General features: G+C 37.2%; 1 protein-coding gene across 1 annotated transcript; it reads left to right on the top strand.

Moving 5' to 3' along the window:
- The first annotated feature begins 1,773 nt into the window (after positions 1-1,773).
- Positions 1,774-3,156, top strand: LOC145739493 (uncharacterized). Its single transcript, XM_081994897.1, has one exon. The coding sequence runs from the start codon at positions 1,777-1,779 to the stop codon at positions 2,866-2,868; it is 1,092 nt and encodes a 363-aa protein (XP_081851023.1). The 5' UTR covers positions 1,774-1,776; the 3' UTR covers positions 2,869-3,156.
- The last annotated feature ends 16,935 nt before the right edge of the window (positions 3,157-20,091 follow it).

Genomic DNA, 20,091 nt, shown 5'->3' with positions numbered 1-20,091 from the left:
CTTTTTGCAAAAATGAATTTTTTTTCAAATTTTGAATGATTGTAACTTTTTTATTTAAACTCTTATAGATTTCGCTAGAACGCCATTAGAAAGAGGATAAAAAATACTACAAAACGAGCCAAAACTGGACTCTCTAGCTTTTCAGGTTACCGAGATATTGAATTTAAAAAGTAGTAAAAAAAGTCCCCTTATACCCCCCCATTCTTTAAATTTTTTTTGAAAAATGAAAAATTTTAAAGTGTTTTTTTTGTACTTATTTCCCTAATTTAAGGTTGTTTGTTATAAATATGCCCTTTGCTGTGCATTGGAACCCTCCTAGAGCAAAATAAAAAATTGACAAAATTGCACTTTTTGCAAAAATTAAATTTTATCAATTTTTGAATGATTGTAACTCTTTTATTTGAACTCTTATACATTTTGATAAAACGCCATTAGAAAGAGGATAAAAAACACTACAAAATGAGCCGAAACTGGACTCTCTAGCTTTTCAGGTTACCGAGATATTGAATTTAAAAAAGTAGTAAAAAAGGACCCCTAATACCCCCCCATTCTTTAAATTTTTTTGAAAAATAAAAAATTTTAAAGTGTCTTTTTTGTACTTATTTCCCTAATTTAAGGTTGTTTGGTATAAATATGCCTTTTGCTGTGCATTGGAACCCTCCTAGAGCAAAATAAAAAATTGACAAAATTGCACTTTTTGCTAAAATGAAATTTTATCAATTTTTGAATGATTGTAACTCTTTTATTTGAACTCTTATAGATTTCGCTAGAACGCCATTAGAAAGAGGATAAAAAATACTACAAAATGAGCCAAAACTGGACTCTCTAGCTTTTCAGGTTACCGAGATATTGAATTTAAAAAAGTAGTAAAAAAAGACCCCTTATACCCCCCCATTCTTTAAATTTTTTTGAAAAATGAAAAATTTTAAAGTGTTTTTTTTGTACTTATTTCCCTAATTTAAGGTTGTTTGGTATAAATATGCCCTTTGCTGTGCATTGGAACCCTCCTGGAGCAAAATAAAAAATTGCCAAAATTGCACTTTTTGCAAAAATGATTTTTTTTCAAATTTTGAATGATTGTAACTTTTTTATTTAAACTCTTATAGATTTCGCTAGAACGCCATTAGAAAGAGGATAAAAAATACTACAAAATGAGCCAAAACTGGACTCTCTAGCTTTTCAGGTTACCGAGATATTGAATTTAAAAAAGTAGTAAAAAAAGACCCCTAATACCCCCCCATCCTTTCAATTTTTTTGAAAAATGAAAAATTTCAAAGTGTTTTTTTTGTACTTATTTCACCTAATATAAGGTTGTTTGGTATAAATATGCCTTTTGCTGTGCATTGGAACCCTCCTAGAGCAAAATAAAAAATTGACAAAATTGCAATTTTTTGCTCAAATGAAATTTTATCGAGGAAGCGGACGTGCCTGGTGCGAGTGTATCAAAACAATTTTTTTGCTGATAAACGCACGAATCAAAAAGAATTTAAACTATTTTGAAACGATTTTGCGGGCCCCGTTAGAAATACAGGGTCTGGTCAAAAGTTATAATGTATCCCGGGAGTTCTCAGTCCGAATCGGACTTAGCCTCCCAGGACGATAAATTTACCGTACCCAAATCGAAAAAAACGGGGTAGAAAACCAAAATCTACACCCGAATCATCGAACCCTACTACTCCAACTCAAGACATGAAGAGACCGGCACTAGACAAAACAACTTCACGCACTACTTCATCCACCTCCACAACACTATCAACACCAACACCTACAACATCTATGAGCAACTCCAACCAATCGAGACACCTAATGTTTAAACTATCATTCAGCGTCATTGCACCACCAACACTAAGTAGAATTCAACTGGCAATAAAATGGGAACAGATAAACAAAACGAATAAAGACGTAATCATTAAATATGAGACTAACTTTCTCATCAAAACCAACGACGAGTTCAACACAACCAACGCACTGGAACTTCTCAAAGAACAGGGAGTAATCATGTCGTTTAAGATGCAGACGCACAGTTCAAACCCACCAATGACCAGTAATGTCAACAGAGGTGTCCGGCCATCATTTTCGGTGGTGGCCACCGGGGTGGATCTCGACATCACTGACGAGATGTTCCTAAACCACCTTAAAGAAATTCATCCACAGATAAGATTCTGCAAGCGAATTATATCAAGGCAACGAGGAGCACCTACTCTAATGATGCGTCTAATTACGGGAGACCACGCGACTTACGAAAGCCTGATGACAGATAGAAGTGTGCACTTTTTGGGCCGCATCTACCGTATTGTGGAAAGCAAGCCACCTGTACCCATCCCTGCACCCTGCAGTAAATGCTGTTCATACGAACATCGGTCGGAGGACTGCAAGAAGCCCGTTAAGTGCACCAAATGCCAAGGAAACCATCCAACTAATATCTGCACTTCACCACTTCCAGTTAAATGTGCAACATGCAACTCGGACGATCATGCAGCCTGGAGCATGAAGTGTCCCAAACGTCCTACAGCACCCATAGAGGGAATTCCAAATGTAAAGGTAAAATGTGTCAACAAGAGAACAGACGAGGTGTCGGGGTCGATCGCGACAGACAGCCGAATTCACAAACCAATTACTACACACGACTACATAATAAACAAATACAAACACCAACTGAACAAAACAAGCAACAACAACAGAGAAGAATTAATTAAAAAACTACGCAAACAGATTATTGACGACCACAGCGTTGACACTTCCGTTGTTTTTTTTGGAAACTACATGTACATACTGATGTTTGACATGCTCTCACCTACCAGACATTCCCCGACTGAACCCCACGACCAGCTTAGACAAACAATCACAAATATAGAACATTCAATCTAAGACTTACATACGCCAACATTAACGGACTAAATAGTAAAAAGCATCTTGTCTATAACTATATAGAAAGAAATAACACTGACTGCTGTATGTTCGTGGAGACAAAGACCAAACCTGGACAAACACCAACATACAGAGACTGGAATTATATTTGTAGACATGGCAATACAATTCAGAATGCCAGGGGAGGTGCTACAGTGTTACTCACGCCTAAAGTAAAATTGGGAAAAGCCAATCCCCCGTCTCTTAACAATCCACTAAATGACTGCCTACATTTTACTATACCCTACCTACAAGATCTCATCCATATATTTGTGGTTGTAGCGACCAGGTATGCAGCCCACCGTACAAGCCGGTGTAAGGCGGGTTGCAGGGACTTTAAAGTGACAGACTGACGTTTGACAGTGCCTTTTCGGAAGAATTGACAGAACTGACGTGTGACAAAAGAGGATTAAGAAGGTTGTTGTGGACGAATGTTGTTGTAGTTAGTTTTTAATACTTTAAAATTAGAAATAAAGGATTTAAAACGTAAACCGGCTACAAAGTGGCGCCCAACGTGGGGCCGGTAAATCCTTTTTTCGTGTATTAGTGTTTTTCTCAGACTTTTCGGAGCAATCTTGTTGATTCTCTGCGTCTGCTTTTCGGCTTAGTTTGCCGCCAATCACCAACGTTTTGGTGCCCTGTTAATGGAAAAAGACAGTTCCCGAACTCAGCGATACCTCAGACGTGAATCTGCAAAAAGCCAACAACCCAACGTTGAATTATCCACCATGGCAACCAACATCGTAATGACACAGGAATTGTTACAACAACTGCTTGCTGGAGTAATGACAAACGTTCCCCGTAACGTGGAACCGGTGCCTGCACTCATACCAGAAGGAAACTTTGTGGACTGCAAATCGCGCTTTTCGGGCAAACGTACAGACAGTGTTGATGCCTTTATCGATGGCATTTCAGTGTACAAACAGTGTGCAAATGTATCTGATGCAAATGCACTTCTCGGTTTATCCATGCTATTAGACAGTGATGCTGCAACCTGGTGGCAAGGTGCAAAAACAACTGTGACAACATGGAAAGATGCCATGGAAGCTTTGCAACATGCTTTTGGAAGAAACCAGCCTCCATATCAAATTTACCGTGAACTGTTCTCCAAAGAACAAGGTAAGGAGCCTACAGATATATTTGTGAATAAAGCAAGAGCCCTTTTGTCCAAATTACCATCAGCTGATGAGCCTATACCTTTAAAGAGTCAAATTGACATGATATATGGCCTATTACATAGTCGTATTAGACGAAATGTCCCACGTGATTCCATTAATTCTTTTGAACGTTAATTACAAAAGCTAGAGCTGTTGAAGCTAACTTCTCAGAAAACTTTGACAGTAATCTCAGTAACTCTTCGCCCAAAGTGAAAGATGAGGAGAAATTTAAACTTTCACGTCCGAAATGCACATTTTGCCATAATTTTGGTCACACTATTGAAGCATGTCGTAAATATGCGTCTACAAAACCTACGGAAGTTGTCAATACTTCCACCTCGAGTTCCACAGCGAAACCCAGTTTTTCTTGCTATGGATGTGGACTTGCTGGTTACCTTCGCAGTAACTGTCCACAGTGCCGAAGAACTCAAAGACCCAGTCCATCTGAGACCAATTCTGTGGATGTTTTAAACCTTGAAATTTGCTCAAGTTCATATTCAAATGAAAAACCCCTTCTTGAGATTGAAATTGCAGGATTGCGAGGCCTTGCTACTGTCGATACTGGAGCAAAGTACAGTATTGCCGGTGAAAAGCTGTATCAACATCTAAAACAAGTTAGCTGTCCCTCTACGAAAATAAGTTTGACAGTTTCTTTTGCAGATGGGGAACCTCGTAATGTACATGCTGTTCGCTTCGAATGTCAAGTACAAGTGCAGAGCAAACTTTTGACAATGTTCTTTATTGCAATGCCTGAGTACACAAACTCAAAAACATTACTAGGATGTGACTTCATACAAATGTCAAATATTATTTTGGATATACCTCGAATGAGATGGGCCTTTGCAGAAGAACCTGGAAATTTTCACAAATTTTGTACACCACCATCTCAGTCGAATCACGATTGTGAAATTAATATTTTAAATCAACACCTACACCTTCGAGATGATGAAGCTAGTGGAGACATAATCGAGGATGAAAAACGCCTGCAGCTAGAAAATTTAATATTACTCAACAATGATGTTTTTTGAAGTTTTTTCAGAACCGACTCCGTACGCAGAGCACTCCATAAATCTAACTTCGACTGAACCAACGTCATCGCCGCCCTATCGCATGTCACCTATGAAGAAGGAATACCTGAAAGAGGAGCTCGATAAAATGATTCAGGAAGGAGTAATCGAAGAGTGTGAGTCTCCATATTCAGCGCCAGTGGTTTTAGTACCCAAAAAGAACGGCAAACTGCGCGTTTGCGTGGACTACCGTGCTTTAAATCGCATTACTATTTCTGACTGTTATCCAATACCACGAATGGACGATCTTCTTCATGCCACCGGATCTACTCCGTTTATGTCTACTATAGACCTGCGGTCAGGATATTGGCAAGTGTCAGTGAAACCCTCCGATAGAGACAAAACTGCTTTTGTCTCTCCATTTGGCACTTTTCGTTTCAAGCGCATGCCTTTCGGGCTTAAGACAGCACCAGCGACCTTTCAGAGGTAATTGACAATTTCGAACAGGATTACCTGATATTACAATACTTGCTTATCTCGACGATATTATTATATTATCGCCATCTTTTCAGAAGCATATTGAGGACCTAAACAAAGTGTTTGCAAGACTGAGGCAATTTAAACTTACTGCTAATCGCGAGAAGTGTTCGTTTTTATGTGCAAATGTAAAGTACCTTGGACACAGACTTACACGTGAAGGCATTGCAGCGGATCCAGATAAAGTTACTGCCATAGCTGACCTACCACCGCCAAGAAATGTAAAGCACTTACTTAGCTTCATACAAACTGCCTCCTGGTTTCGACGCTTTATTCCAGAGTTTGCTGGAACAGCAAAGCCACTTACGGAATTGACTAAGAAGAACGCTGTGTGGAGATGGGGACAGACTCAACAAAACTCGTTTGACACTTTGAAACGACTACTTACTAGTGCCCCAATACTGCGTCAGGCCGGTCCAACTCAACCTTATGTGCTACGAACGGATGCAAGTTCATACGCAATCGGAGCATGTCTGCCTCCAGGGGGAGGGACCTAACGAACGCCCTGTTGAATATGCAAGCCGCCTTCTCACGCAAGCCGAAAGGAATTACTCTACAACGGAGCGTGAAGCCCTAGCAGTCGTGTTTGCTGTTCAAAAGTTTCGAGGATACATCGAAGGATGTAAAATCCGCATACTCACAGATCATCAGCCACTACGTTGGTTGATGACACTTAAATCTCCAAGTGGACGTTTAGCACGATGGGCCTTATTGCTACAAGGATTTGACTTAGATATTGAATATACACCAGGACGATGTAATGTGGTTGCTGATACATATCTAGGCCGCCATGCACCGAGGAAGCTGAATTTTGTGGTATTTGCTCAGTTACCATCGACCTGCCTAAAATGCCACTTGAAGACCTGCGTAAGAAGCAACTCAATGATCCTGATGTTGTTAAAATCATTAACTGTTTCGAAAATCCTGAAAATCAAGTTGACCTAAAACGATGGACAGAGCGGGGATTCATTATGATGAATGGCGTGCTTTATCGTTACTCGTCTGATACTGACTCGGAGGACGCTCAACTTGTAGTACCAAAAGAGGATATTTCAGAAATTCTCTTCGAATGTCATGACTCCCCAGTTGCCGGTCATTATGGCCTTGACAAGACATTGCATCGAGTTTCATCCAAGTACTATTGGGCGACTATGAGACGCGACGTCACGAACCACATTAAGAAGTGCATCCAATGCCAACGGTTCAAACCAGACAACAGAAAACCAGCTGGCTTTCTGCAGACTCCTGTGCTAGCTCAACGATTCGAGGTGTTGTCCGTGGACTTGTTTGGTCCGCTTCCGGAAGCTGAAACTGGAGAGAAGTGGGTGTTTATCATTGAAGACCCTACCACCAAATGGGTTGAACTTTTTGCACTAAAGGTAGCCACCGCCGAAGCCTGTGCACGAGTGCTTATAGATGAAATTATACTTCGCTATGGAACACCACGGCGCGTCATAAGCGATAATGGCACCCAATTCGTTGCAGAAGTAATGCAGTACGTCGCATACACCCTAGGATTCGTACAAAATCTTGTGCCGCTGTATCATCCGGAAGCCAATCCGGTCGAGAGACGAAATCGTGATCTCAAAACGCAACTGGCGATATTAACGCAGCAGAATCATCGTAAGTCGAATGAACATTTACCATCTATCCGATTCGCGATAAACAGTGCCCGGAACGACGCAACTGATTTAGTGCTGCACAGTTGTGCTTCGGTCGGGAATTGCGCACACCGGGCGAAGTGTACCGAGACTTTCGTGGGGTTATCGAGAACGAAAACTTTAACCATCAAATCGGTTCATATCTTCGAGTGATTGCAAACAATCTGTCGCGTGCTCGTGAAAATTGCGAACGTCGCCAAGATGCCTCTAAAGCACTCCAGGACCGACATCGTCGTGAAGGCGAGAACTATCAGCCAGGCGAAAAAGTTTTAATAGATGTTCATGCCTTAAGTAAGGCGTCCCTGGGTTTCAGCGCCAAATTTGCGCCTCGTCGGGACGGACCTTACGTTATCCTGAAGAAGATATCACAACCACCTATCAGATAGCTGAAGTAGGTAAAACTGATACGCCTTTGGGAACCTATCACGTATCGGCAATACGAAGATTTGTCGGGAATGACGATCCAGATCCACAGCCCGTAGTCCCTATCCGCAAAAGGGGACGACCTAGGAAGAACACCATTTAAGTTGTTGGATTCTTCCCGGGACGTTGCAGAATCCAAAGGGGGAGGATGTAGCGACCAGGTATGCAGCCCACCGTACAAGCCGGTGTAAGGCGGGTTGCAGGGACTTTAAAGTGACAGACTGACGTTTGACAGTGCCTTTTCGGAAGAATTGACAGAACTGACGTGTGACAAAAGAGGATTAAGAAGGTTGTTGTGGACGAATGTTGTTGTAGTTAGTTTTTAATACTTTAAAATTAGAAATAAAGGATTTAAAACGTAAACGGCTACATGGTATATATACATCCTCACTCTAACATCGGACCGACCATATTCACGAAAGCATGCACTTACAAGTATGCATTCTGATTGGAGACTTTAACGTAAACCGACAAAAGACAGCGCAACTGAACCAATTTTTGAACAATTCCGACTTTAAAAGAAAACACACACCACCTACATTTCTAATGATTGGAAACCAGGACTCAACTCCGGACCTACTACTACATACAGCTAACTTGACTAATGTGATTACAAATGTCGATTTGACAAACGAACTCGGGTCGGACCATTTGGCAATCACTTTAATATTGACCTCGGACAGACACAAACGACGGGATTACCGGAAAACTCACAAAAAATTAACCTAAATAAAACAGACGTAGATAAAGTAAAAGAACACATACACAACTTCATTCATTCATTGCAGCCAGAGACTTGTTCTATTGAAAACATACAGAAACAATTGACAACAGCCATACAAGAATTTTCTCCCCACATAAAAAATACCTTCTATCAACATACTCTTCCGAAGTACATACTCAGACTTCTCAAACGTAAAGAGAATTATACAGACTATACACACAAACGAATGATAACGAACTAAAACGAAAACTAAACGAACTGAACAGAAACGTAAAAACACTAATTGATCAATATAGACAAGAAAAATGGCTAGAAGCTTGCCAAGAAATCGAACGTGACGCGGGAAAAACTTACTGGCAAAAAATAAAAAAACTCTCGCGCTACAAAAAAAACAACTTTATTGGCAATATAAATGAAAACGGTACCGAACTAGATACAGACAAAGACAAAGCAGACGCATTCGCCAGACATTTTCAAAAAGCTTTCGCAATTTCCACCAACCCTAATTTTGAAGAGCAGAACTGGACTAGAATAACTGATTGGTACGACAACTACTTCAACAATGACTTACCATTTACACACCAATTGATTACTGACGTAGAATACGACGAAGCACTTGCATTTTTGGAATCCTCACTAAATTTCTTATCCAATAACCTAAAAAAACACGACACAATCTGGTACAATCAGGATGAAAAGCGGTGTCAAAATTTCAACTGCCAGAAACACAGTTTGAAAGGTCAGTTAGGGGAAAATCGCTTGTAAAACCCACTTGGAGTGGGAAAATGAGTGTTTTAAGCACATTTTGGAATCCTCACTAAATTTCTTATCCAATGACATTAAAAACGCTACATAATTTAGTACAGTCAGGCAGAAAAGCGGTGTCAAAATTTGAACTGCCAGAAACACAGTTTGAAAGGACAGTCAGGAACAAAATCGCGTGTAAAACCCACTTGTAGTGGGAAAATTGGTGTTTTAAGCACATTTTTGGAATCCTCACTAAATTTCTTATCCAATGACATTAAAAACGCCTCAAAAAGAGGTACAGTCAGGAAGAAAAGCGGTGTCAAAATTTAATCTGGCAGAAACACTGTTTGAAAGGACAGTCAGGGACAAAGTCGCTTGTAAACTCATTTGGAGTGGAAAATGAGTGTTTTAAGCACATGAAATCCTCACTAAATTTTTTATCCATGACATTAAAAACGCTACAAAAAAACGTACAGTTAGGAAGAAAAGCGGTGTCAAGTTTTAACTGCCAGAAACACTTTTTGAAAGGACAGTCAGGGAGAAAATCGCGTGTAAAACCCACTTGGAGTGGGAAAATGAGGGTTTAAGCACATTTTTGGAATCCTCACTAAATTTCTTATCCAATGACATTAAAAACGCTACAAAAAAAGGTACAGTCAGGAAGAAAAGCGGTGTCTAAGTTTGAACTGCCAGAAACACTGTTTGAAAGGACAATCAGGGAGAAAATCGCGTGTAAAACCCACTTGGGGTTGGGAAAATGAGGGTTTAAGCACATTTTTGGAATCCTCACTGAATGTCCTATCCAATAACCTAAAAAACACTACACAATTTGGTACAGTCAGGAGGAAAAGCGGTGTCAAAATTTAAACTGGCAGAAACACTGTTTGAAAGGACAGTCAGGGACAAAATTGCTTGTAAAACCCATTTGGAGTGGGAAAATGAGTGTTTGAAGCACATTTTTGAAATCCTCACTAAATTTCTTATCCCATGACATTAAAAACGCTACAAAAAAACGTACAGTCAGGAATAAAAGCGGTGTCAAAGTTTGAACTGCCAGAAACACTTTTTGAAAGGACAGTCAGGGAGAAAATCGCGTGTAAAACCCACTTGGAGTGGGAAAATGAGTGTTTTAAGCACATTTTTGGAATCCTCACTAAATTTCTTATCCAATAACCTAAAAACACCACACAATCTGGTACAATCAGGATGAAAAGCGGTGTCAAAATTTCAACTGCCAGAAACACAGTTTGAAAGGTCAGTCAGGGAGAAAATCGCGTGTAAAACCCACTTGGAGTGGGAAAATGAGTGTTTTAAGCACATTTTTGGAATCCTCACTAAATTTCTTATCCAATGACATTAAAAACGCTACACAATTTGGTACAGTCAGGAAGAAAAGCGGTGTCAAAATTTGAACTGCCAGAAACACAGTTTGAAAGGACAGTCAGGAACAAAATCGCGTGTAAAACCCACTTGTAGTGGGAAAATTGGTGTTTTAAGCACATTTTTGGAATCCTCACTAAATTTCTTATCCAATGACATTAAAAACGCCTCAAAAGAGGTATAGTCAGGAAGAAAAGCGGTGTCAAAATTTAAACTGGCAGAAACACTGTTTGAAAGGACAGTCAGGGACAAAGTCGCTTGTAAAACTCATTTGGAGTGGAAAATGAGTGTTTTAAGCACATTTTTGGAATCCTCATTAAATTTCCTATCCAATAACCTAAAAAACACTGCTCAATTTGGTGCAATCAGGATGAAAAGCGGTGTCAAATTTCAACTGCCAGAAACACAGTTTGAAAGGACAGTCAGGGAGAAAATCTCGTTTAAAACCCACTTGGAGTGGGAAAATGAGTGTTTTAAGCACTTTTTTGGAATCCTCACTAAATTTCTTATCCAATGACATTAAAAACGCTACAAAAAGAGGTACAATCAGGAAGAGAAGCGGTGTCAAAATTTTAACTGCCAGAAACTCTGATTGGAAGGACAGACAGGGACAAAACCGCTTGTAAAACCCATTTGGAGTGGGAAAATGAGTGTTTTAAGCACATTTTTGGAATCCTCATTAAATTTCCTATCCAATAACCTAAAAAACACTACACAATTTGTTACAATCAGGATGAAAAGCGGTGTCAAAGTTTGAACTGCCAGAAACACATTTTGAAAGGACAGTCAGGGAGAAAATCGCTTGTAAAACCCATTTGGAGTGGGAAAATGAGTGTTTTAAGCACATTTTTGGAATCCTCATTAAATTTCCTATCCAATAACCTAAAAAACACTACACAATTTGGTACAGTCAGGAAGAAAAGCGGTGTCAAAATTTAAACTGGCAGAAACACTGTTTGAAAGGACAGTCAGGGAGAAAATCGCGTGAATTACGAAACCGGTGTTGCAAAATACCTTTTTAAAAATAATTAACTTAAGCTTTATTAGAAAATATACTAAAATAATAATACGTAATACGTCTAACTAGTTTTAATGTTAAGCTCTGACTAACTCTAAATCTAACACAAACACTCCCGAGAACAATATTATGTCTATTCAGCGATACCTAAGTACTTGCTTTAACTTGCATTTTACGTAAAAGGGTGCCTCGTAACTCCTCCCCTGGAAGCTTCAACTATACGGCTTGACGGGGTAGTTGAACATCACGTGGTAGCTCCATTTCCTTAGGATTTTCTTCCATCATGGTCTTCTTACCGCAACTTAACAGGTTTAGTTTCCTTATGACAATGTAGATGACCAGCAGGATCAAGAGTCCATAAATTGCAATTGTCCAAAAACTTGGAGTTTTGGAAATGTCCGAAAAGCTTAACGAAGGATGGGTTTCCAAAATTTGGCTTTTTAGCTTCTGCAAATCGTCCAATTTGATTTCTTCCAATGGTTGAGTACTTAAGCTCAACGTCGGTAAAAATGGCAAATTGTCTGTTAAATCAGGGAAAAGAATTAGTTGATTGGAATTTTCTGCTGGTTGCCGATTATTGATCAATATGTTGTTAAACTGAACTTCACAATGTACTGGTATGTTCATTATGTATGTTCCCAGTAGCCTTAGACGTTCATTTTGATTTGTACACTTTAATTGAACTAGTTCTTCTTTGGGCAACACTATTATCCATTGACTTAAGTCATCCAGTTGATTGACTATTGGACTGGCAATATGTATTGCGATTGGTGACAGGCAGGTGAAAATCCATTATCTTCTAATAATTGAATGGTGCAGGATGCGTTTTGCCTATCATCTTGAAGTTCCATTTTGTCGCATAAGTAGTACTGATTTTTAAGTTTAGTACATTCGGTACTCTGGTATGAGAAGTGCAATTTATTTTTTAAAAGAAATTTATTTTCTGGTATGATAACCTTAAAATAACTCTGATGATATACAGGTGTTGAATAGAGTCGATAATAGTTAAATTCGTTTGGATGGGTGATTGGAATTTTGAAAACAAAATTTACTTTGTTCTTATATATAAAACTTTCTACTTTTATGAATTTTTCGTACAAGAGTGTATTCTCTAAAGTAACTTCTAGAGGCATTCGATTGGCAGTAACTACTTTTTGAATACGTTGTAGCTCGTAAAACAATTTGAGTGATACAGAATTTCCTTCCAAAATTCTCGAAGTTAACTTATTTTGATTATTTTGCAGTTCTTGTATTAGATTATCATAACGTTCTCCATCTGAAGCGTCTAGATTTCCTGTGATTGATTTAAAAATGGAGCCAATGCCATTTATTAGTCCGCGCTTATATCTATCTGGGTGAGGAATTATCTCTTTTAGCTTATTTTCTACCCTTTCTTGAATTAACGATAATATTTTAATGTAATTAAGCGTTTCTATTCTATATTCTATGTGTCTATCTATTAAAGCGGTTATGTTTATAGACCTATTCTGTAACTTATTTAATTCTATAATTACTGGATTTAAGTCGTAGAAATTGAAAAGTGTAAAGGAGTACTCTTCTAATTTTGCGTGCCCTAGGTTAACTGGAATTAGTCCAGGGTTATCCGATAACGTCTTGACTGTAATTTTGTCGTCGACTGCACGGGTCTTTTGCAGAATTCTGAAAAATAATTTTATTATTCAAAACTATATTTTTTCCTAATTAAAGGGCGTTTAATATTAGAGAGATGTACTTTTCCTTGTTTTTCCGTAACACCTGTTTTCTTTTTCGTATTTATACTAATTAGTTTAGTCGGTTGTGTAAATTTGTCTGTGTGTTTTTGACGAGTGTGTTTCTTTAAGTACACGGTTTGGTCAGGTTGGAATATTTCAGGGTCGTCTGTATTTTTATTCCTTTTTTCAGCCAAATATTCTTTCTTTTTAATTAATTTATCATTAATTTGAGAATAGAGAATATTTGCTTTTTCTTTATGTGAATTGACATAATCGTTGACAAGGATTTGATCTAATTTTAGGTCGAAAATGTCATTTGAGGTTACGTGTCCTTGTATAATATCAATTGGTTTTAGATTAGTACTAGAGTGAATGGTATGATTATACGCAAGTATGGCATAAATCATTTTTGTTCCATCGGAGCGGCTGAATAATTTTGATTATTAAGTAATCTAATGTGTTCAGCAAGAGTTGAATGTAATCTTTCTATAACTCCATTTGATTCTGGGTGATGTGGGGAACAAAAATGTACTTTAATCTTGTGCAAAGTTAATAATTCTGTCACCACTGAATTTTTAAATTCGGTGCCATTGTCGACAATTATTTGTTTGGGTATTCCATGGTGAGAAAAGAATATTAAAAGCTTATCAACAATTTCCACAGAAGCAAGTGAATTTAAATGATATGCTTGTGCATATTTCGAGAAACTGTCAATAATTGTCAGAAATTTGTTTTTTTCAAAAGTATAGGTGTCAAGGTGAATAATTTCAAAAGGTCTTGATGCAGTTGGAGTCACATTCATTGGGATTTTGACTGGGGTTCTCTCATATTTACTTCTTATACAAATCTCGCAATCATTTATATAAGTTTGAACAGATTGTTTTAATTCGGGCCAGTAATACCTTTCTCTTAAACGTTTAATCGTTTCTTCGATGCCGCGGTGGTTAGATTTACTTTCATGATAATTTTGAATTATCTCTTTGATGTCGTTTTTATCCGTAACATCAATTAATTTTTTGAGACAACGTAAGAATTTAAGAGATGGCCACTTAAAGGTTTTTCTTATTACTTCAGCGAATGGTTCAAAAATATCTGGATCTTCAAAATACAGGTAATAAAGTTTATTTGGTACAACAGCTTCCTTAATGAATGTTATGACACTTTTTTCAAAATCGTCTTCAGAGAATTGTACAGTAATTCGACGTTTCTTGTCAAACAAATTTGTAATTCTGTGTTTCGCGGGTGAATGAAATACCTTTTGGATTATTATTTGGTTTGTACCATAGTTAACAGCAGTTTCTGAAATCGGAATACCAACTACAGGATCTTGATCAGCATTTGTATGAACGGTGTTATTATCATCGTCAGGGATACACGGCTGCTCGTCGTCCGGTTGAGCGATAACAGAAATCCGATCCAAATCGTAACTTGTACTAGGTGCCATATGATCGTTGTAAACATCATTTACATACTTGTCGATATCAAATGCTTCAGTGTCTTGGGTTTCTTTAACGTGAATTTCTATCCGTGACAAGGCGTCAGCGTTAGTATTCAGTTTACCCTTTTTATAGATAATGTGATAATCAAATTCTTCTAACTTGATTCGCCAACGTAGTAATTTTGAAGATGGATCTTTTAGCGAAAATAACCATTGTAATGGTTTATGGTCGGTTATTATATTAAACTTCCTACCAAATAAATATGGCCTGAAATATTTAGTTGCCCAGACTAAGCATAAACACTCTTTTTCTATGGTGGAATAATTTAATTCAGAGTCATTTAGAGTCCTAGATGCATACGCGATTGGTAAATCTTGACCTATCGGCCCTTGCGATAATACTGCTCCCAATGCGACGTTACTTGCATCCGTTGTTAAATTGAATGGCTTACTAAAGTCGGGGTACTGCAATATTGGTTCATTGATTAAAAGGTTTTTACAGGTCTCGAAACAATTGACAAATTCATCGTTATGCTCAATTTTGGCTCCCTTTTTTAGACATTTTGTTAATGGTTTAGTTAATTTGGAAAAATTATTAATGAATCTACGATAATATCCCAAAAGTCCCAAAAATCCTTTTAATTGTTTGGTTGTTTTTGGAATTGGAAATCGTTTTATGGCCAAAATTTTATCTGGGTTTGGTTTTACACCAGAAGGAGTGACAACATGTCCTAGATAAGCTACTTCATGTCGTAAGAATTCACTTTTATCTGTCTGTATTTTAAAATTGAATCTCGTAATCTCTGAAAAACTAATTTTAAATTTTCCATATGTTCTTGCAAGGATGTTGAGTACACAATAATGTCATCTAAATAGACTAAGCACTTTTCGTTCTGAATTCCGCGTAATATAGAGTCCATAACCTGCTGGAAGGTTGCTGGCGCATTTTTCAGACCGAATGGCATTCTAAGAAATTCGAAATGACCGTTTTCTGCGTTAAAAGCGGTTTTCGGAATATCATCTTCATGCATCTCGATTTGATGGAAACCTGATGCTAAGTCTATAGTCGAAAAATATTGACATTTACCTAATTTATCTAAAATGTCGGTAATTTGAGGCAGTGGATACTTTTTATCGATGGTTTTTTTCATTCAGTTTTCTATAATCGATTACGACGCGCCACTTTTGTTTACCGGACGCATCTAATTTTTTTGGTACAACCCAAATGGGTGAAGACCAAGGAGAATCAGATGGTCTAATGATATTTTGTTCTAACATCTTTTTAATTTGGCGATCAACTTCTTGTCGATGAATGAAAGGATACCTGTACGATTTTGTGTAAACAGGGGTTTCGTCACTAGTTTTGATAGTATGTTTAATTTTATTTGTAAACGATAAAGGCACATTTTCGTTATAGAAAATATCTGAAAATTCTTGACATAATTTTAAGATTTTACTTTTTTCTTCGGAGTTTAGATGGTCAACACGTATTTTAGAAATATCAAAGTTTGAGTCATGTGATGGACAGTCATTAAAGTTGTTAAAGTCAATGTTCTCAAAATATGATATATCAAAATTTTCTACTTCGATTGGGTCTGAGAAGTCGATAGTTATTGGTGAATTTCCATTATTTAAAATTGTTGTTATTGCGCAACCGTTTTTTGCTAAACTTAAGGATTCTGGAATTTCACATTTCTGAATTTTAGTGTGTGGAATAATTACTTCTCCATTTTTAATTGATGTTTTAACTTTTATTACTTGTTCTGTTCGTGGTTGAACCGTGATTAAATTTAAATCAGAATTAGTTTTATAAAATTGCAAAGGAATTTTTGCATAAGGTGTTATTATGTGATTAGTGTCTAGATTTACGTTTGCTTGTAGAAGTTTAAGGTTATCAAGTCCTAACAAGCCGTCAAAAATTGAATGAAATTTAAATAAGAAAAATTTTAAATCTTGCGGATCTGGTAATTTAAACAATTTCGAAGCTGGAATTAATGCACTATGGTCGTGTGCTGATTGTTGAAAAGTTGAACTTACAACAAATGGTTCATACATTATTCGCGTTGGAAATAACCTCTGTACTAGATCTGGATTCATAAACGATCTACTAGATCCTGAATCAATTAAAATTTTTAAATTTTGTTCTGGAAATATCACATAAGCAAGTTCACTAGACGAGTTTAGGTTAAGATTAAAAATTAGTGGATTGTCTGTTATGTGATCAAATTGTCCTTAGAAGCTTGGTGAAAATTTTCAGTTTCATTAGACGTTTGGGAGTCTTCAATTGTCGATTGATCTAGATATTGATTATTTGTTGAAAAGTCGATTTGTTCCTCGTTAGGAAAATCACTGTTATATTGCAAATAATGATCATTTTTGGGGTAATTATAAAAATAATCATTAGGGGTTGTATCTAGTTCCGTATTATAGACTTCTTCGATTGTTGGCATATTCCTTCGTGGTTGGAATTGTTGGAAATTGCCCTGTGAAGGACGTTGTCCCGGAAATTGATTTGATCTATTAGTTCTAAATGTTTGTTGGGTGCACACCGACATAGGTGTTGGAGTAGGTACAATTTTTGAACTATTGGGTTTGAAAACGTTAGTGTTTGGTCTTCCGAACACTTGAGAATTGGTTGGAAATTTTTGAGGTCGGAAATTGTTATTTGGCCTTATAGGTATAGGTTGGGATGGAAAAGGTTGTCTGAATTGATTGTGGGATGTGTTAGTATTGAAGTTACCATTAAAATTAGTCATTGACGGGTTTGAAAATGAAGGAAATCGTGGTTGATGGGTTGGAAAATAGTTTATAACTGGTTTAGTTGTTTGTGTTTTATGTGGGTGTTGTTTAAATGGGTTGTGTGTGTTATTTTGGAAATACCTAACATTATTTTCCTGTATGACAAATTGGATTGCCTGAGCTAAATCAATTGGTTCATACACCTAATTGTATTTCCTAGGGGTTCTTTCAATCCCGATAAAAATGTCGTTAACGCTAAGTTTTGATACAAGCTACGCTTAATTGTTGCTGATTCTACTGTATCATGAGCATCAACAAAACTTACTAACAAATTCAATATTTCTAAAACCCTATCATAAAAATTTTGGGGAGATTCGTTACTACCCTGTCTAAGCATAACTAAATCTCTGTTGAGGCACGACTCATCACGAGTATCCGCAAAGTGTCTATACAACGTACATTTTAGTTCGTCCCAGGTGGAGACGTTTTGGACATTCACAACAAGTCTTTGCACTTCCTGTTAACTTTCCAATTAAGCAATGTAATAAATAAGTATTTTGGAAGCAATTTCTGTTAGTTACATCATAAAATTGTTCGATTAAAGTTTTGCAAGTTGCTAGAAATCGATTTAATTCGCTTGGATTGCCATCAAACTGAGGCACACAATTAATATATTCTGGCTTAAACTGAAGAGCCATTTCAGATAAATCTGTATTAATATTAGTATGTAATTGTAAATTACCTGATGTTTGTAGCTTTTTAAGATTTTCTGCTAACAAATCAGCGTTAAAATTAATTGTTTGATTTTGATTCGAATTTGATTTTGAGTTAGTTAGCACTTTAGTTTCTAAAGTGGAGTCAGAGCTATTTGAAGGTTCTTTCTTATCGATAGATAAATTACTCAATAGATTCGATAAATCGTCATGTGACATCTAGAAAATTGCACTTACATAAGTAGCACTAGTACTAATATCTTCATCCTATGAGCTTCAGGTTTGGGTGACGATGTAGTCCAGTCCAAATTCCGTCTTGCCCGTGAAATTAATCGATGGTTGACTAATTTCCAATTTACTTGGTACAAGGCAACTCTTCAGATGGTTCCTGATCGATAGTCCAGTTTAACCGATCTTCATTCGGAAACAGGATCTTCACTCGAAATGTTCTTAGATTGGCAATAATCCGTACCGGAAATTAATACTCGATGTATCAATTTTTGCCAATCCTACCGACTGCGCCAATTACGAAACCGGTGTTGCAAAATACCTTTTTAAAAATAATTAACTTAAGCTTTATTAGAAAATATACTAAAATAATAATACGTAATACGTCTAACTAGTTTTAATGTTAAGCTCTGACTAACTCTAAATCTAACACAAACACTCCCGAGAACAATATTATGTCTATTCAGCGATATTTAAGTACTTGCTTTAACTTGCATTTTACGTAAAAGGGTGCCTCGTAACTCGTGTAAAACCCACTTGGAGTGGGAAAATGAGGGTTTAAGCACATTTTTGGAATCGTCACTAAATTTCTTATCCAATGACATTAAAAACGCTACAAAAAGAGGTACAGTCACGAAGAAAAGCGGTGTCAAAGTTTGAACTGCCAGAAACACTGTTTGAAAGGACAATCAGGGAGAAAATCGCGTGTAAAACCCACTTGGAGTGGGAAAATGAGGGTTTAAGCACATTTTTGGAATAATCACTTAATTTTCTATCCAATAACCTAAAAAACACTACACAATTTGGTACAGTCAGGAAGAAAAGCGGTGTCAAAATTTAAACTGGCAGAAACACTGTTTGAAAGGACAGTCAGGGACAAAATTGCTTGTAAAACCCATTTGGAGTGGGAAAATGAGTGTTTGAAGCACATTTTTGAAATCCTCACTAAATTTCTTATCCCATGACATTAAAAACGCTACAAAAAAACGTACAGTCAGGAATAAAAGCGGTGTCAAAGTTTGAACTGCCAAAATCACTTTTTGAAAGGACAGTCAGGGAGAAAATCGCGTGTAAACCCACTTGGAGTGGGAAAATGAGTGTTTTAAGCACATTTTTGGAATCCTCACTAAATTTCTTATCCAATAACCTAAAAAACACCACACAATCTGGTACAATCAGGATGAAAAGCGGTGTCAAAATTTCAACTGCCAGAAACACAGTTTGAAAGGTCAGTCAGGGAGAAAATCGCTTGTAAAACCCACTTGGAGTGGGAAAATGAGTGTTTTAAGCACATTTTTGGAATCCTCACTAAATTTCTTATCCAATGACATTAAAAACGCTACATAATTTAGTACAGTCAGGCAGAAAAGCGGTGTCAAAATTTGAACTGCCAGAAACCAGTTTGAAAGGACAGTCAGGAACAAAATCGCGTGTAAAACCCACTTGTAGTGGGAAAATTGGTGTTTTAAGCACATTTTTGGAATCCTCACTAAATTTCTTATCCAATGACATTAAAAACGCCTCAAAAAGAGGTACAGTCAGGAAGAAAAGCGGTGTCAAAGTTTAAACTGGCAGAAACACTGTTTGAAAGGACAGTCAGGGACAAAGTCGCTTGTAAAACTCATTTGGAGTGGAAAATGAGTGTTTTAAGCACATTAATGAAATCCTCACTAAATTTCTTATCCCATGACATTAAAAAC

The sequence above is a fragment of the Ips typographus genome, unplaced genomic scaffold (genome assembly GCF_016097725.1).
Source record: "Ips typographus isolate SLU unplaced genomic scaffold, UJ_Ityp_2.0 IpsContig257, whole genome shotgun sequence".
Classification (NCBI taxonomy): domain Eukaryota; kingdom Metazoa; phylum Arthropoda; class Insecta; order Coleoptera; family Curculionidae; genus Ips; species Ips typographus.
This window is presented reverse-complemented; position numbering and strand designations above follow the sequence as displayed.

Bases quoted from the DNA above. Each gene is read 5' to 3' on its own strand.
- LOC145739493 (XM_081994897.1), top strand. From the start codon at position 1,777: ATGAGCAACTCCAACCAATCGAGACACCTAATGTTTAAACTATCATTC.